Source organism: Xyrauchen texanus, chromosome 50 (genome assembly GCF_025860055.1).
Source record: "Xyrauchen texanus isolate HMW12.3.18 chromosome 50, RBS_HiC_50CHRs, whole genome shotgun sequence".
Taxonomy (NCBI): domain Eukaryota; kingdom Metazoa; phylum Chordata; class Actinopteri; order Cypriniformes; family Catostomidae; genus Xyrauchen; species Xyrauchen texanus.
In genome coordinates this window covers 6,321,153-6,339,569 of record NC_068325.1, presented here as the reverse complement: position 1 = coordinate 6,339,569, position 18,417 = coordinate 6,321,153, and the positions used below count along the sequence as shown (strand labels likewise).

The following is an 18,417-nucleotide window of genomic DNA, read 5'->3' as shown; positions in this document are numbered from 1 at the left end:
ATTTGTTCAACATTCACAACATTCAACCATGCACAATAAAATATTATATGAAGATAAACATGTTACTAGATGAATTTAGTTGGTTTTGCCGTTTTTATTTAAACTTTTTATTTTATTTTTATTGCAAAACACCTGGTAAACACGTCTTTTTTTAGCCTATATCTCTGACACTTTTGAAGGATAATGCTGTTATATTTATGACTCAAAATTATTATTATCCATATGTAAAGCAGTTCAATGAAAAGGAGGCGAGAACCGGCTTGATGATATAAATAAGTGGCAGAGAGAGTGGAGTGAGAGATGGGAGAACAAAAAAAAAATAATAATAATTACCTCGCCAGTTCTTCGATACGCCGTAGCTTGGTCCTCAGCCACTCCTCCACCCTCTAATGGCCGTGATTCAGCGGCTGGTAGGGGACTCCTCTGCCCCTGGCAGCGGCCCTGACCTTCTCCCCCCGCGGCTGCTCCGTTGGCGTGGATGGTAGTGCCGTGAAATCTCCTACGGCGTATCCCTCCTCCTTCCAGGGTTTTCGGCACCAGTGTAACGCAGTTCAATGTACAGGAGGCGGCGAGAACCGGCTTGACCATATAAATAATAGTTTTAATATAAAATTGAACAAAAAGACTCTCTCACACACACACACACACACACACACACACACACACACACACACACACACACACACACACACACGATCAGTATATCTCTCTCTCTCTCCTCGCACCACCTTCCGCAGTCGGCCTTTATCCCTCTCGGAGGCTTAATTAGCCTGATAAGTGACCGGGTGTGTATAATCACGACCCGGCCCCACCCTCCACCCTGTCACACCATGTGTTTGTGGTTAAAGAGCTCAATACAATTTTCTTTGGTTGGTATTTAAAGATTGCAGACCAATGGGGATGTATATATATATGAAAGATAATAAAAAAGTTTTTTTTTTTTTTACATTTATATTGACAAATTGTTTTTCTTTGTGATGTTTAAAATAAGCTTAAATATTGATGTTGAGTTTACAGTTACAATTTAATTTAGATTCATGAACGGATTCATTCAGACTCAGCCTGTTATGGACTCTGTCCGACTCTGCCCCTTTTAGACAAGGTCTCAACCCGTCTCGATTGTTTAAAGACTTGAACTTGACTCCGACTAGACTAAGGTGAACTCGAACCAAACACTAGAATGAACGTAATTTAACCTCATTTTATTTAAGTGCATTTTTGGGCTGCCACCTGCATTTTTTCACACTCATATAAAAGCTAACCATTTACACATACTGTGGACTTATTTAAAAAGAAATTCGTCTAATGCCAACAGCAAGTTGTATTTTTATTGTAAATAGCATAATGCAGTCAACAGGAATGCATATTTAACTAAATCTACCCCAACCCTAAACCTAACCCACAGTGGAGTCAAAAATGAGTTTAGAGGCAAAAATTGCAAGCTTCTAATTTCGCGCAATATTGTTTTTGAATGTGATTTGTTAATGGTCTGTGAGGCACCCAAACCTATGTCTCTGAGATTGGTGCTACTGAGATTGTGCAAGCATGGGAAATGGTGAACACATTTAAGTTGATGCAAAAAAAAAAAAAAAAAAAAAAAGTGTTTGTCGCAGTCAGACTCTCGTGGGTGACGCAAGGTCAAGGGAACGGAGCTCGGGGAAAATGGGGAATGTGGACCCAGTTGCAGAAATGAGAGCTCAGTCAGGGAATACACTCAATGTCTTTTAATTAGACCAGAAGGTAATTCCACAAAAAATACAAAAAGTTAATCCAAACTGAAAACTCCAAAAATGTCCCAAAAAGTCAATAGGGGAAATAATATTAAAAAAAAAGTTACCAACTGAAGATTCCAAATGTTCCAAAGGTTATGCAAAAAATCAAAACAAAGTTTAGAGACCGCCAAGGGTAACAGAGTGTCCTCAAAACAACAGAAGCCTAGAGGTGTTGGTCTCAACATAACAAACACTGAGCAAAGAACAGAGAAACAGAGCAACTTAAATACACTCACAAAAAATGAGGCACAGGTGAAAACAACGACACATGATACAAAGGCGGGAAACTGAAATAAAATGCAATGAGGGCCTCTAGTGGCCAAAACTATTCCATAAACCTAACAGGCGCTTTTTACTAATTCAGCAGAATGGGGTCAGTAATGTTACTTTCTATTACAAGTAACAGTGTAACATAATTAGTTACCTTTTTTTGGATCCACACCAGGGGCGATTCTAGGGTCAGAGCTTTAGCGGTGCTGAGCACCCAATGAGCCCCACTGCCACCACCCACCCTCTTTTCACACAAAAACAAAAAATATGTCTATTTAAAAATAACATTATCATTTTAACATTGGTTCAATTAACTCCAAAATCCAGATTTTTTTTTTTTTTATACCTTTTCAGAGCACCAGCTTAATTGTGAGAGTTCACACAGACAGCCCCCTGTAACAAACACAAAACCTTCTTCACTCAGCTGCTTTTCCTGACCGTTAACTCCATGTGCCTCCTTTTGTATCAACAGTCATCAGATTGGTTAGATTAGATTCAACTTTATTGTCATTGAACAAAGTAACAGGTACTTGGACAACAAAATGTAATTCATCTTCTGGAAATTATTTACAAAAAATGGTTCTTGAAAGGCTCTTTTTGTGTGCCAAACTGAGTATGAGGGTATTGAGACAGCTTTAACTGTTTAGGACCAGTGTCCTTATCCCCTAAGTCTGAACAGCTCTCTTCTGTCTCTGCTGCTTTGGCTTGGTGGTCTCTATGTTGCACTCCCTCTGTCTCTTCATTTCTTTCACTAGTCAATTCCCTCTCATCCCTTATGGACTCTCCCTGTTGTTTTCCTCCTCCTTTATTATGAAAAAATGTGGTGTAACATAATGTAACAAAAAGTAAATGTAATATAGGCTACTTAATGCCAATAAGTTAGTATAGGAGTATGAGTAGTTACTGTTTTGCTTGCCACTATTCACTATATGTCAATTTATTGTTGTTGTTTCCTCACCTGGTTCTTCCAGCATGCTCTCCCTTTCCCTTTCTCCTTCTCCATCTCCCTCTCTTTCCCTTGGCACTGACAATCATACACAAATATATTGTAGGCAGGAGAGTTGAGGTCAGTTTGTCATGTCACAAAAACTTTTATGGAGACCATTTACAGATTCTAAGGATGTGATCAAAAGGCACACAGAGGCGTGCCATTTTAAATGTCTTTATTATTATTGGGCTTAGAAACTTTTTTAAATCACAAATTCCTTTCACAAGAGAAGCTGTATTCTCCATTGTAGGTTTGAAATAAATAAAAAAATAAAAGCAGGGGCCCATTGCCTAGATAAGTAATTTGATACAACAACAGATAGCTGGTTTGCATTATCTGTTACTTTAGCTTAACACTTTTCAGAAGAAAAAAAAAACAAAAAACAAGACAGAGGTCATTATGGACTGTCCCTAGTCTCTCACCTGAATCTGTCTTTTTTCTTTTAAAGAACTGTCGTATGTCCATTGCTCACTGGCAGGCCACACACACACACACACAGACACACACGCACACAGAGAGAGAGAGAGAGAGAGAGTAATGCTAGGAGTTCAGGAGTTAAGTCTGGTTCAGGTTAAATCCTCTGTGTGTGAGGAATGAATAAATACAGCAAAAGAAAAACATTAAACTTTCTTTTATTGTCTAGTTTGATAATCAGCCACAACTGAAAAATAACAGATATAAATCTAGGAATGAATAACAATTCATTTAAAAAGCCACAGTGAGTGTTTTCACACATACTGGTGGTATACAATGATATGCTTGTTTTACTCTGGTCCAAACGCCAGGGCTTCATGTTTCCATGACGACCAGAAAAGACACACGTGATGTCATGTTTACATGACTCCCGATTGTTAAAATGAGTATCAAATTAACGATAAACTTTACCAACAGAGACACACGTACGCACTACACAGGTACGCAGTTTATTTGTCGCGCTGCTGTTTATGTTTCACGCTCTAGCAGTTAATAAACAGAACTGCATGCGTCTTGCGGAAGAACATTGTAACCGGCGCTACTTCTCTCCGTTTATGACTATGGACGAGTCACCCAGGTCCTGTGCTACTCCACAGCGGCGGCGACCGCTGGACTAAAATAGTCCGAAAATAAACACTTATTATAGGTGTACCATGGTGATTCAGGATACTGACTCCAGTACTCACCGATATGGTTTCGGAATCGGAACAACTCTAGGTAAAAGGAAAGAAGTGTGAGACACAGCTTTGGAGCAACTTAGTTGATTCACAACACTACATAACGGGTTCTCACTCTGCGTGTGTTTCGCGCTGGATGACGTTCGTGCTGAGCGGTGCAGGTACAGAGGAGAAGTAGAAGAAGAAAAGAGGATGATACCATTTGCTAGGCGGGGGTGTTTTCATTTTCATCCTTAACACATAAATTTTAAACCACAAACTACGGAGTATGTTTTGGACATTATTTAACCTTGTCAAAGACGAACAAAAAATTTAGAATAACAACATTTCTTACTCCAAGTTTTAGAGGTGCTGAGCTCCTTCTTAGGGGTGCTGAAGCACCTCTAAAAAGGGGCTAGACTCGCCCTTGATCCACACAATAATATATCGTCTTACTTTTTAAAGGACTCTTCCTTAATGTTGCCTACTAAACAAGAAAGTTGCTGTGTAACAAAACGTGTAAATTCTCATCCACAATATGGAACAGTTTCAGCATCAGTGCCACAGACTGACTAGTATTCCATAGCAATATGGCCGTACAGATGCCTCACTCAGCTAGTGTGGCTTCTTGCAGATCTCTTGCTGTTTTCAAGGACTCACACAATTTGTAATGCCCATTCAAGAGTGAAAATATCTGATCTGATCTTACAATCTGATAAAAAATCAACGAAATCCACAAATGAACAACCATGCACCTGGACAGATCTTTTATTTGATTGTTAGCTGTGAGTTGATTTGATGCCTTAGTTCCATAGTAACAGGCATAATCTGTGTGATTGTAGGTTGCATGTCTTAGTTTTGTTTAAACACATTGCCAAGACACCACATTGCCCATTACTCTCAGTGGAATCAGAACGCTCTCGAAAAAGTATTTTGTGATCACATTAGCTTCACCAGTGGTGTTTGCTAAGGCAGACATGACTGCTAATGCTCACACCTAATCCTATGCTTTAAAATTGAACACAATTGTCCACCAATGTTTGTATTAGGGCCATGAATGCTACCTCAAATTTAGTTGATACTTGAAAATATGCATCCCATTACTTGTTAATGATTGGACATCCACTGGTGATGATAAAACAAGCAAAAAAGAACTGGAGAACCCAGAGACTTAATTTTGACTGCATCACATGTATACTTCACAGAGAAGGCAATCCTAAACTGTTTCCGAAATCGTGTACTGTCAGTGTATGTACTGTACTGCATTTAATGAAGGATGCACTTCTTGGGAGGTAAAAAAGTTTGTCCTGTAGGTATACAGGTGAGTATTCTGAAAACATTCCCAGACATACTTTATCCAGACATACTTGTGGGCATTTTGCTGTGAAACTAATATATATATATATATATATATATATATATATATATATATATATGTCATAGGAAAAATAACTGTGAATATAAAATATTCTGGTTTTGTTAAACAAGCACCATTTAAGCATAAGGAGCAAATGTAATGGTATATATACTGTATCACTTACGGTGTCCACTAGATGGAAACTACAGAATATAGCCAGGAATAGTAGGTCATCTGGGTATTTCTCACTTACTGTTTTATTAATACTGAGTTTTTGGACATACTACTCCATCAGCATACTATATAGAATGTAAGCATGCATATTCCGCTGCTGCTCTAGAATGCTCAGTGAAAAATATATCCAATATGGTGGAAGAATAAAGAGAAATGTTGATTCTAATATAGTTATATTTCATTCAGTACTGAACAGTGTTGAAAGAAATATTTACACAATATTTATGTATGCTGTGTTTTTCTTATGCTTGCCAGAGTGTCACATTGTTAGCTTAACAACATGCTAATGTGAAACTCATTGAAATCAATCATGAGTTGCTTTAAAGCAAGTCAGGTCACCAGCCGGCCATGTTAGTAACACCTATGTGAAGCTATTTCTATGGATACCATACAGATCCTATCTAATTGAATGTGGGAAAGCCTGAAATCTCCAAGATGGTTGGTCAAGTTTATGGTCATTGTTAGCTTAGCAACATACTAATGTCAAACTTTATTAGAATCAGTTGTGAGTCCATTTAAGGCAAGTCAGGTAATTCGGCGACCATGTTCTTAATGCCTCTGGGAAGCTATTTTCTATGGATACAAGTACAGCTCCTACAGTATCTACTTGAATGGGGAAAGCCCAAAATCTCCAAGACAGTTGGTCAAGATTATGAGCAAATAACATTGTTAGCTTAGCAAAGTGCTAATGTCAAACTTTATTGGAATCAATCGTGAGTCTATTTAATTCTAGTCAGGTCACTCAGCAGCCATTCTCATAAAGCTTCCGGGAAGCTATTTTCTACTAGTACATCTACTTGAATGGAGAAAGCTTGAAATCTCCAAGACATTTGGTAAAATGTATGAGCAAATAACATGTTAAAACTCAGCAATAAGTCTAACAACAGTCATGTAAAAAATTATGCCTCTTTAGCTTAGTGTCATGCTAAAAAAACCCTATTTTTTAAGGCTGGTCCAGCCAATCCACATGCATGTTCTCAATGAAAACTGACAGGTAAAGTCAACAAGGTGATTGAGTCTTGTAACTGACTGCAGGACTTCCATTCCTGCAGCTGTCAAATTAACTGTTAATATTTTCCCATTCCTACGCATACCATTGAACCGTCTCATCCTTATAATGTCTCTGGGATCACATCGAAATATTAGCAACATGATAACATCATGAGATTTGTATAAGGAGCACTATTTGAGATGCAACCTACATAGAGCATTCCAAATCAGTTACTTATGAAGTTTAGTTAGGATCTTGCCTTGTTTGATTTTTGCCAAACAAAATAGCTCACTAGTTTTTGGAACAGAGCCATAGAATCGGTGGACTCTTGGTGGACCCGAAAATCACCCAGAACACCTAAGTAACCACCTAGGAATGCCCTGGAAACCCCTACAACACTCTATCATTGCGGCGGCCACTTTTGAGCAAACAAGCACCAATCACAATTTCTTCTGAAACATCTAGTTTTTGGATATTACCATAATGTTGCTGCGGCAGTGGGAAGAAGTAATGCTCCTCTATGGAATACCACTCATCTTTGGCTGTCAGCAGAAATCAGAGTATAAGGGAGGCTCGGCACAGCTGAGGAAACTGGCAGCGGTTTCCTCCAATGGCAAGCATCCCAGGCACCCCTTTGCATTTCTTTGGAGACGGTGAGGGAGGGAGTGTGTTTGTGTGTGGGCTGCTGAGAGCTTCATGCAGCTTTAGTTAGGTAACTACAATACAATGAGAGAGAAAAAAATCAAGACTAGGAAAGAGGAGAGGGAAAATTAGTGTATGCGGTAGTCTAAAATAGATTTGTGTTAAAATAAAGAGAGGGAGATAGAGGTTGTGCATTTACTGGATGCTGGATGCTACAACAGCGTTGCTTGGGAAAGCATGCGTTCCTGGCTGATGTGGGTGGCAACGTGTGTCTGCATGCGAGAGAGAGAGACCGCATGCGTGTTGGCGAGAGAGAGAGAGACCAGTTGCAGAGGATGAGGGATCGAGGTATTTGACAGCCTATGGTTTGCGTTCATGTCAGGCAAACTGCGCATGTTTAGTCTTTCGAGTGAGGGATACGGAGAGTGTCCGTCTTGATCTGTAGCGGTAAGTAACCCTTAAATGATGATTTGAGATTATACAGCTATTATACAGCTTGTTTATAGAATGTTGATGCTCATCGCAAAGCATGCTGGTCTGTAGATAATGGGTTTGCAGGTTGTTTTTTTTGTTTTTTTCAGTTGCACTTCAAGGCCCTCAGGTTGTACCAAGGTTACGACCTTAGAGTGGATTAATGTTAGCACGCGAATGCAATCAGAGGGTTGCTGTGGTAACAACCTCAAAGCGAGAAAGTGTTGGTCTTTTGCTGTTTGTTGTAATATCTTCTGTCCTTGTTTTTCATGCTGTTTCATTGAACTTCCATAAAAAAAGAAAATGTAAAAATAAAAATAAATAAAAAACGTTTCGCACAACATGAATTTGTAGCTTTTGCTAAAACTGGATAAGAAGGCTGAGCAGTTGCGATTCAAGTTTTTTTATTTAACTATGTAAAGCTTCTTTTCTTATATTTTCTATTTCTTTTTAAGAGCTCATGCCAATCTTTGCTGTTCAAAGGGATAGTTCACCCAAAAATGAATCGCACATTTTCAAAGAAAACCTGACCCCTTCTTATCCATATAATGCAAATAAATGTGGAACAGGGACTGTCAACCATGATGATGAATAAATGATAAACTTTTCATTTTAATTTAAACTATTCCTTTAAGAGCTGTTAGACGTTTACATTTATTCATTTAGCAGATGCGTTTATCCAAGGCAACTAGTTGTGGTTCTTCCTTATATTTCTAAGATGCTATTAAGCAGAATATAGAGTTTCACTTTAGAGTGTTAATAGAAAGCTGGATGTGGAAAGATAATTCATCTTTGTGACAGACTTGAGACTACCTTTGGCTGAGCCACTTCAAAGCACTGATTCCAATTAGGATACATTTTAACAGATTGGTTCATGTTTAAAGTTGTTAAACACAACTTACTGATTCTTTTGTATTATCATTCAAAACCTTTCCCAGAAGTCCCTATGTTGCATTTTACATTTAGTTTTTATCGCTGTTTATCACTGTTTTCCATTTGACTATATACTGAAACACCTTGCGAAAATGCAGTTTTCACAGTCCAATCAATTTCCAATGGATAAAATCAAAACCTCATTAAAATATGCCATCTTAATTGACTGAGGTCAATTTGAGACATTTCAGTTTAACCAAGCTGCATAACTTTATCCTAAATGCCCACAATAATGTTTATCCCTCCTATATGAACTGTCACCTTCACTGCCCTTAATTGACCCAGAACACAACACACAAAAAATGGCTGCTACACAACTGCAAGGGAAGTGTGATCATGTGCAATGAGCAAAGGTCATGCCAGGTTATGAGAGGTTTCGGGGTAGTTTGCTAGTGAGTTAACACGTACACTAAGTCATGCACTGTCTGTCGCTCTCACACTCACTCAAGTACCTATTAGCTTCACAACATGCTTTCATACATGGTGTTTTAGAGCTATTTAACAACATTTGACTTTTCTTGGCTTAGTGATATGGCACAAATTCAGCAAACAGTTGTGCCAATTCTATGCACGGTATATCAAACAAAATAAGGTTTAAGGTCAAGTCATCAAGAGCAATATACCTTCACTGACATGTAAACATCAGCCTCCTCTGAAGACAGCCTCAAATAGAATCAAAGTATTTTGTTTGCTTTATTTCTCAGGTTAAATGAGACATTATAGCTGTTAGCTCTCTAGAAATCAGCAAACTATCACATTTGATCGCTTGTTCTATGACCTTTGACTGCCCAAGTTTGCACTGGATGTTGAGCCCAAGTTTGCACTGGATGTTGATCCATGATGTATATTAAGATAAAAAAGGCTTGTTCTCTTTTGGGTGAAGTTTTATGCTAGTCCAAGCAAGTTTATGCTGGATATATGTTGGTTTAGCAGGGGGACTAGCATGACCATGCTGCTAGAAAATCTGTTTACTAGTTTTTTAATGAGGTTTGTTACTACAGTTCTGAATGTACTGAGAGATGATGTGTTTGAATTGGTTGAGAGCTGGACACGGTGAGATATGATTTTGACACTGTACTATAGCACATTTGATTTTTTTCTCTCTTTTCTTTTTTTATATAGCCGGTGAGTCATGCAGTTGTGGAAAGTGTGATAAATACATGCTCTTCACAGCTCAGAGCAACACGTGCTGCGGCTCATCTTCCCACACACACACACACACACACACACACACACATGTTGGTGCGGCTATTCTTATGAGGACTCTCCATAGACATAATGATTTTTTATACTGTACAAACTATAGATTCTATCCCTAAAATAACCGCATCTGCTGCTCTGCGCAAAGTGCGTGAAAGGGTATAAATGAAGCGTGTCTGTAAAAGAAAAATGTGTTTGAGGATACAGCACTGAAAGATCAGTACTATTTGTGACCGAGTGCTCGCACTGTACACAGCTCTGTTGTTTCTTCATGCTGAACATTTGAAGTGTAGAAATGGTAAATCTGTACAATTGTAGTGAGCAGAATAGCATCTCAAAAAGCACAACATGTGGAACCTTGAGGCAGATGGGCTACAACAGCAGAAGACCATGTCGAGCACTTTATTTGGATCATAGTGTTACTAATAAAGTGTTCAGTGAGTACATGTATATATTTGTGCTGTCAGTCGATTATTTTTTTAATCGCATTTAATTGCATATTTTTTATAAAATTAATCACAATTAATCACAGACAGTGCTGAAATTTGACACTATATACTTCTTCTCAAAATGTATATATTTCCATCTTAGGAAAGAAAACAAAAAATGTGTAACAATGTAATGCTTTATTAACATTTTCCAAACAAAGCCTTCCGCAGTATTAAGATAGAAATGCACTAAAATATCAGCGATTCAAATAAAATTAAACTTAAAGTCTAAGTGGGAGTTTGACTAATTTAAAGAACTAGTCCCCTCATAGGTTGCATATTCATTGAATATGGCATCAAATCTCTTTTGTTTGTGTAATTCTATAATCTTTATTGTCTCTTTTGTTTGCGTTATCTCTTACAGCTTTTTTATTCTTTGTAAAATGCATTTATTTTGCTACGTTTACGCCTCGTATCTAGACTGGAATGCTGTGGATTTCCGTTTCAAAAACGAATACTTTGGAAAAACAATATAACACTTGATTTTTCTTGGTTTAACTTCTTGGTATTGGTTTTTGTTACTGTTTGAGATTCTTTGCAAAAACACATCTAACAGTCACGAGGTTCCTCGATCAAATGCAGACCTTTTCAGATATGAATATGTCTGTTGATATTTAACGTCTCTCTTCTGAATACCCTTCTGAAATACCATCATCTCTAGTTTCCCAATCACTGAAGAACTCATTCATCAACTTGAGTCTTCTATGTGATCCTGACAGATTGTGAACTGTTTGCGATCCATCTTTCATTTAGAACATGGGAGGCAAGGCTCTGCCTGTGGGGGTATGGAGGGGGCTCTCCATCAGAGCTTTTATTTCACTTAAAACCCAGAGAGGAAGACAGGTCTCTCGACAGCCAACTTAACTTAACAATAATAATTTGATTATACTGCATAGGCTGGCGAATCACTTTTTGATTGGGTTAAACGGATTGCCATATATGTGTCTGCATGGATGGAGAGAGAGCGGCACATAAACCTGGAGGGAAGATGACCTTACACAGTATACTAAAATCCACCGAAATAGCTCACATGGCAGCCACTGGGAATGTTAACCAGAAATGGCTAACCAGCAATAAGCATTTCAAACATGTCATTTTGATCTAGGTTAACAAATTATGATGTCTTTGTGAATGAAATCCTTGGTAAATGCCCAGAAATGTGTGGAATGCTTATTTACTCAATTTCATTTTAGTTTGCAGATCTAGTTGAATGGAATCACTTAAATCTCATAGATCAGACTGAATCATATCCTCTGGATTTAGACAACAGTTTGATCAATTGTTAGCCGGTGCTGACAAGAATCCATGGGCTGCAGATTACTTGAGTAGATTAGATATGATTTACAAGGGTTGTTTTAATTGTTACGGATTGGCCCCATTCACTGCCAATGTAAGTGCCTTACTGTAACCCTGATGTTTTTTTTTTATATATATATATAAACGAGGGACAATAAATGCTGTCAATTAAGGTTAAATATAACCCAGAACATACTTTTCAAATGTAAGGAAATTTCAGCTGCTGTTTATGTAGTTTTAAATAATAAATTTCCCTTTTCAGGATGAATTATCTATAAACATTATCATACACACAACATATGTGCTATTTTCAGAAACAAGCCTGATTGTATTTAATTGGGCTGTCAATCGAAAAGTTCTAAAATAAAGATAATTATGATTATGCCATGCACAGTCGCCAAACCCGTGGGTGCTCAGGCATTCAAACACCCACGGTAATGGCCGAGCACCCACGGAAAAGCATGAGATATTGCCCCTAAATTTTCTCTTTTAGCATTTCAAAAAATATATATTCTTAAATATTTCTCAGCCTTGATCCAAACCAGAAAGTTATATTATTAATTAAAGAAATTAAAATATTTTAATTAACTACAATAAATAAATAAATAAATAAACGAAAAAAGCAATTGCTAATTGGGATCTTCTCTGATTGGTGCATCTCATTTTGAGATTGCAGGACCAGCAGGAGACCTGGAACAAGCGGAATTATTAGTTGGATTTTATGAGACACAACGGCAGATTGAACTCTTGATTAATTAATTCATTCAAGCGCACCTCCACACAGAGAGAAAAAAAACCTTGTAATTCAGCAGGCTGAGCATGCACAATCTTATATTCCTTCCTATTGCTTAGGATACAAATCTTTAGAGTTAATTAGAGATGTGCACGAAGTCGAATACCTTCAATACCTTATTCGGAAAGGCACAAATAATGACTTTAAAAACGAATAACGGATTAATCTGAATAATATAAAAAATATTGATATGACTGATTATCCAAGAAGCACAAGGATGATGTTAAAAAACATTTATGAATCTGTGAAGCCAATATTTCTAGTGTAAACCTTATGAATGAAAATGCGAACAGTGTGATTTCAGATCGAATGGGCACGGTCGCGACTCGTTTGCGGTCTCTGTAATTGTGCGGGTCTGGAGCTTGTCATGTGTAGCATTAAGATACAAAGTCTTTTACTCTTTCCGGTTCTTGAAATGTCAGTTAATGTATCACACGATTCACACTTGATTCCCATGCATTTATTTTTAGCCTAAACTTGAGCACGATGTTAATTTCCAGATTTTTCTTGTGTTTGAATTTCAACCTATTTTGAAGCGCTCAAAATGTGTGTTAACGCACATTAGTGCATCTTTTTGGGTGAGTTAAGCTAATGTCTGTATTGTTTTAAAAGATCTTTCACTGCTTTGTCTGCCCTGTAACATTCTTGACATAATGGCAGACCTGCAAACCTGTACGCATTTTGCATAGCGGGGTGCATTTTTACCTCAAAGTACGCTGGTACGATTTGTCACTCTAAACTACGCAAAAACCTGGTGATGCCTCTGTTCACGTGCGGTACTCAAATCAAGCAACAGCTAAAGAAGAAGTGTTCAACCAATCATAACGCTGGGTTCATTCCCAAAATGGAAAAAAGGGATGATTGACCATTATGACCAGTGTTTACTCTAAAATACTGCCTTAACAGGACTGTAGGTCTGTAATGGGTGTGTTCCATTTGGAAGTGATAAACCCTATGCCCTTAATAGACTTTCCACTGTTGGAGGGCTGAAAGATGTAATAAAAAGGTCATTCTAAACTCACAAACCAAGTAATTTTTTATTGAACTTTCTTTTGTAACGATTCTACTGTGTTGCCATCATTAGGGCCATTATTTAAGGCATTATTTAGGCCATTTGGAAGGCAGTATATGTCTTCTCGTCACAACACTTGACGCAACAACTCGGCGCGCACAACGAATGATGAAATGCACATAAAAATCCAATCTGAGAGGTGAACAAAATAGACATACTTACACTAAACCAATGCCTAAACCTAACCGATATTGTTGTAAAAGCAAGATCGACATGAAAAGCACATTTACTGAAGGAACCATGTTAACTTGCGTTGCTTTTGTGACTGTGGCACTTATGCTTCACTTAAGCCCAGCCTAGAATCCTAGGCTGGGCTTGAGGCTCCTTCTCTAAGTCCAAAGTCTTTATAAAGTTATAATCAGCCATTGTACTCATGATTTGTGTGAAAGTTAATAAAATGCACAATTGTTGTAGCACAGTTGTTCTAGTGTAAATTTCACAAGAAAACTGCAGCACAAAAATATTTTGGTACTTTTCATTCTATAAAACTAGGTTGAAATAGTTTTTTTTTCACAGATTCCTTATAAAACAGACTCAGCAGTCATGCATTTTCTTATCCAATCACAAATATTCTCAGAGGTTTAAATGTTGTTGGAAAAGACTATGCTTGTACACCAGCTAGACCAGTCCCAAACAAGCACTAACCATCTAAAGAAAATATGATGGTCCAAGATTCTGCTGGTCTTTTCAGAAGGTTTAGTCTCAGTTCTCACCAAAACTTTCAGTTTTCTTTGTATCTCTCTGCTCATGCCCACAATTTGCCAATCTTGGCCATTATGTTCTGAAGTGAAGAGGAAGTGGGCTTGGTGTGCTATAGAGATTATTCTCCTAGAAACTCCACATTGAGACAAAGACAAGCAGGAAATAAATCAAGCTAGACTGTTGGTGACTGTCAAGGAGTAATTATTGATGCCACTTTAAGTAGGGGTCAACCTATGGTTTGGGATCCAGGGACACATTCTTGTGTGGTAAAGTGCACCCCAGAGATGATAACTTTGTTTTAAAAAGCAGGGTCAAACTTTAAATCATGAGATGTTTTGTGACGGAGGGCATTGGAGATGTCGGTGCAACAAGGCACAGATCTGTCTACTGCATTTCTCCCTGAGGGCCGATGAGATAGTCACTATCATCCATCACACACAAACTTAGAAGGGAAACCTTGCGGTTTGGGGCATGTGTTCAGATAATGCTTAGTGGATTATCCCATTTTTTAAAAAGAGCTCATTTGTTGCCTTTTATACGGTAATTCTGTCATGACTTGAAGGTAAGGTCTTCAGCAACACAAACAACCATGGTTGTTTTTTGGACATGTACCATGGTAATAAAATGGCTATCTTTGAAGTACCTTTAGAGAACCATGTAAACGCTATAGCAGATATAAACAGCAGTCATCCAGTCCAATTATATGTATCATAGTACAATGGTATTACCATCTGATTACATCACTGTACCACAGTAACACCACAGTACCTTTTCTGTAAGGGATAGCAATTAGCTAAATTTGTATTAAGCGGTTGATTTGTTTGTTTAGTTAGTATGTGATTTCATGATTAATACTACATAAACTATTGCTGAGATTGAAAATGTTTTTTCATTTGAAACATTGATTTTATTCATAGTAGCTCAATGTGGTATTAAGAGCTTTTTTGATTGTGTTGCACTTGCCCAGCCTTTGTTAATTTGGACTGTATGCTAGTGCACAGTGGTCTAGAGAGTCTAGAAACTTCCGTGAAATATTATATGGAATTTGTCTGGTTCCCATTTTTAGTCAGATTTTATTAAAATCAAGCTAAATTGGCCTTGTAATCACATGTCAGGAATTCATAGAATGACAGAGGCTCAGGACCCAAGCGCAGAGATTCAAAAAACAATGAAAACCAAAACTCCCACAAGGGGGAATACAAACATAAACAACCGAAAGCAAATAATCCAGGGCTGGGGCAAAGGATAACAGGGAATCAGAACCAACCAGACCGAACAGCAACAGGGCTGATAAATAGGACAGACAAGAACGAGACCAACTACCAAGACCGAATGGAACACACAAGACTGGAAACAAGACAAACTGGCACTGGACAGCACACACGAGGAAACTAAAATAGGGAAAGAAATTGAACATGTTAACAGGCGACAGGTGAGGTAAATTAACTAATAATAAGCAAACAAGGCCATGTGCGCTCACAAGACAACAAAACACCCGAATGGCATGAGCACTCATCGCCAAGACAATGAGTCAATATACGCCTATGCCAACCAACAAACAAGACATGATAATGCATTGCAATTCTCACACGTCGCGAGACAAATGTCACGTGATGCATGCAACCGGTGACAAAAACAAGCTAGGACATCTGGCCAAGAATTCGGCCACAGCACAACATGAAGACAGCTTACGACCTGGGCACACAACGCGAGAGACAAACTATTGATGCGAGTGCATGCTGCCAAGATGATATAAGCGCGATGCACCCATGTCAATAACAGACAGTCATGGAGTGTCCGGATTCCAAAACAGACCGAAACCGAACCAGACAGGAAGTCATGATCCAGACACCGTGCTCCTGACATGAAACAAGATAAACCGAAGAGTGCAAGGCAGGGAATACAACCAAAACCACGTGCTCACACAAAGACACACAACGAAACACAAGACAGACATGGGACGATAATGCTATGTTGATGACTGCATTTTCAAGTGCTAAATCAAAGCTAACATAATTATGCTAAATTGAGTTATGGCTAATTTTTGAACTTCAAAGTTTTTTCTTTAAGATGTGTATTTGCATAATAAACAGCATTTTGGAAAGTGATTACTTTTCAGAAATAAAGTTATCTTACCAGCGTTTTTATTTGAAGCTAGCCACAGGCTACAGATTTTTGGTTTTCCCTAAGCATATTTCATATACTGTAATTTACAAAGAAATAAAACAGTACAGGGGTACCACAGTATTTGAAGTGGGGCGCAAAAGAAATGTAATAAGTCTATATGTAGACTTAGTAGACAGAGACTCTAGTAGACTTTTTAAAATAAAAAATTTAATATAAAGATTTCTGGATTTATTCTGCCTTCCATCTAGGGTTACAAACTATCCTGTATTACCCGGGATGTCCCAATATTTGGCCAAAATGAAGACGTCCCATAGTGGTTGCCAATAGACCCATCCAATAGTTTACAGTAAGTGGTGGCAGAAACCGGCAAACCATTGGTAATATTAGGTAATATATGTATAATATAGCATAAAATTAGCCTTCTGGTTCAAAGCTAGCTACGTTTTGGTACACTGTTGCTAGCAATGGAAGTATAAGCAGTAGTTCTAACAGAAAGACTCTGGATCTTTCCGCTTTCATTCAATCAGGCATCTCATCCAATCACAATCCAGCCTCCGCTTTATAAGCTCACACAATACCTTATGGTTTTCAACCCCCACCACCCCATCACCACCAGTTTAGGTCCTGTCCTGCATAGGGGTAAACTCCTTTACCCTGCCGTCATCGCCTTCCAGCAGGATCAGGTTCGAGCAAGTATCTGAGTGCTCAAATGTTAGATGGTGCATATGCCAAGTGATCTAAATATCTCTACATTAGTATTAATTAAAATCACCTCGATAGTTACAGATATTTATAATCATCAATAAAATTGAAGTATGACAAATCCATCATAAATACAGAAATATTCTTAGATATACTATTATTATAATGATATGACCTGATAATATACCTGTAAAAATAAATTTGCAGCAAATATTGAGTTGGAAATTATCTCCATGGTCCAGTTAGCACTGTTGACGGAATTTGATGAAAGTGAAGCCTTTGTTTTTATCATTACGATTTGTTATAGCCAACAGTGCATCGAATTTGAAATAATGTTCTGTGAAGAGATGGGCCAAAGGTGTAACTTTGGTAAATGTACACAGTTTAAGCAAAACACGGCATATAAACACCAAAATCTCATACGAGCTGTGAATTTTAATGGAGTAGGTTTGGAATTGTTTGCTTGTTGCCTCAGTGTCTGGAGAGCTTGCAGTCATTGAGGAACCAGTGTTATATCCAAAGTCCAAGTTATATCCAGATCTTATGCAACTGAATGTCAGGGCGTCTATCGTGAAACCGTGTAGCCACTTAGTTAAAAGCAATAATTTTAATGGTTATTAAATGGCTTGGATGAAAACCTGGAATACTTAGGTTTCAACGTACAGTTTCCTTGCCAAATGCAATGTGCATATTATTAACTGTATGATCATTACCTGTAACTTTAACAAAATGTTTGCTGTAACTGTATGTCTTTCTTTTTCTCTTTACAGAAGCATAAAGTGGACCTGTTTTACAAGGTCCGTCACGTAATGAGCGAGCTGATTGATCTAAGAAGACAACTGCTATCAGGTCACCTGACCCAGGATCAAGTCAGAGAAGTCAAACGCCACATCACAGTACGACTAGACTGGGGAAATGAGTGAGTTACTGTCATAATATGACAATGCTGTTCATTTACTGTATTCCCTTCTCCAAATATCGTATCGTTATAGGATAGCATTAAGTGGCAGCACATTTTATTCAACTGAGTAGTGTTTAAATAAGCACTTGCGTGTCATGGAGATTTGCCAGTGTTTTTAATGTGCTAGAGGCCAAGTTCTCCTGAGCATGGAGTCAAGTGATATGAGATACTTGAGATGGATTGCTGCACCTTCTTGACAGCCTAAATAGACTTGGCTCAACTCTGCAGAAGAAATTAGGAGAAAGGGAGCATATGAAATTCACTGCCTAGCTAATGTGAGTTACAATG

The 18,417-nt window shown here is 38.0% G+C and overlaps 1 protein-coding gene across 1 annotated transcript in view; it reads left to right on the top strand.

Annotated features, from left to right (window-relative positions):
- Positions 1-18,417, top strand: part of LOC127641492 (dedicator of cytokinesis protein 3-like) — a gene marked incomplete at its 5' end in the record, with an annotated part of 204,020 nt that overhangs the window by 82,972 nt on the left and 102,631 nt on the right. Inside the window, one exon of the mRNA XM_052124527.1 lies at positions 17,939-18,087. Coding sequence (XP_051980487.1) covers positions 17,939-18,087 — 149 coding nt within the window. The remainder of the gene's footprint in view (positions 1-17,938; positions 18,088-18,417) is intronic.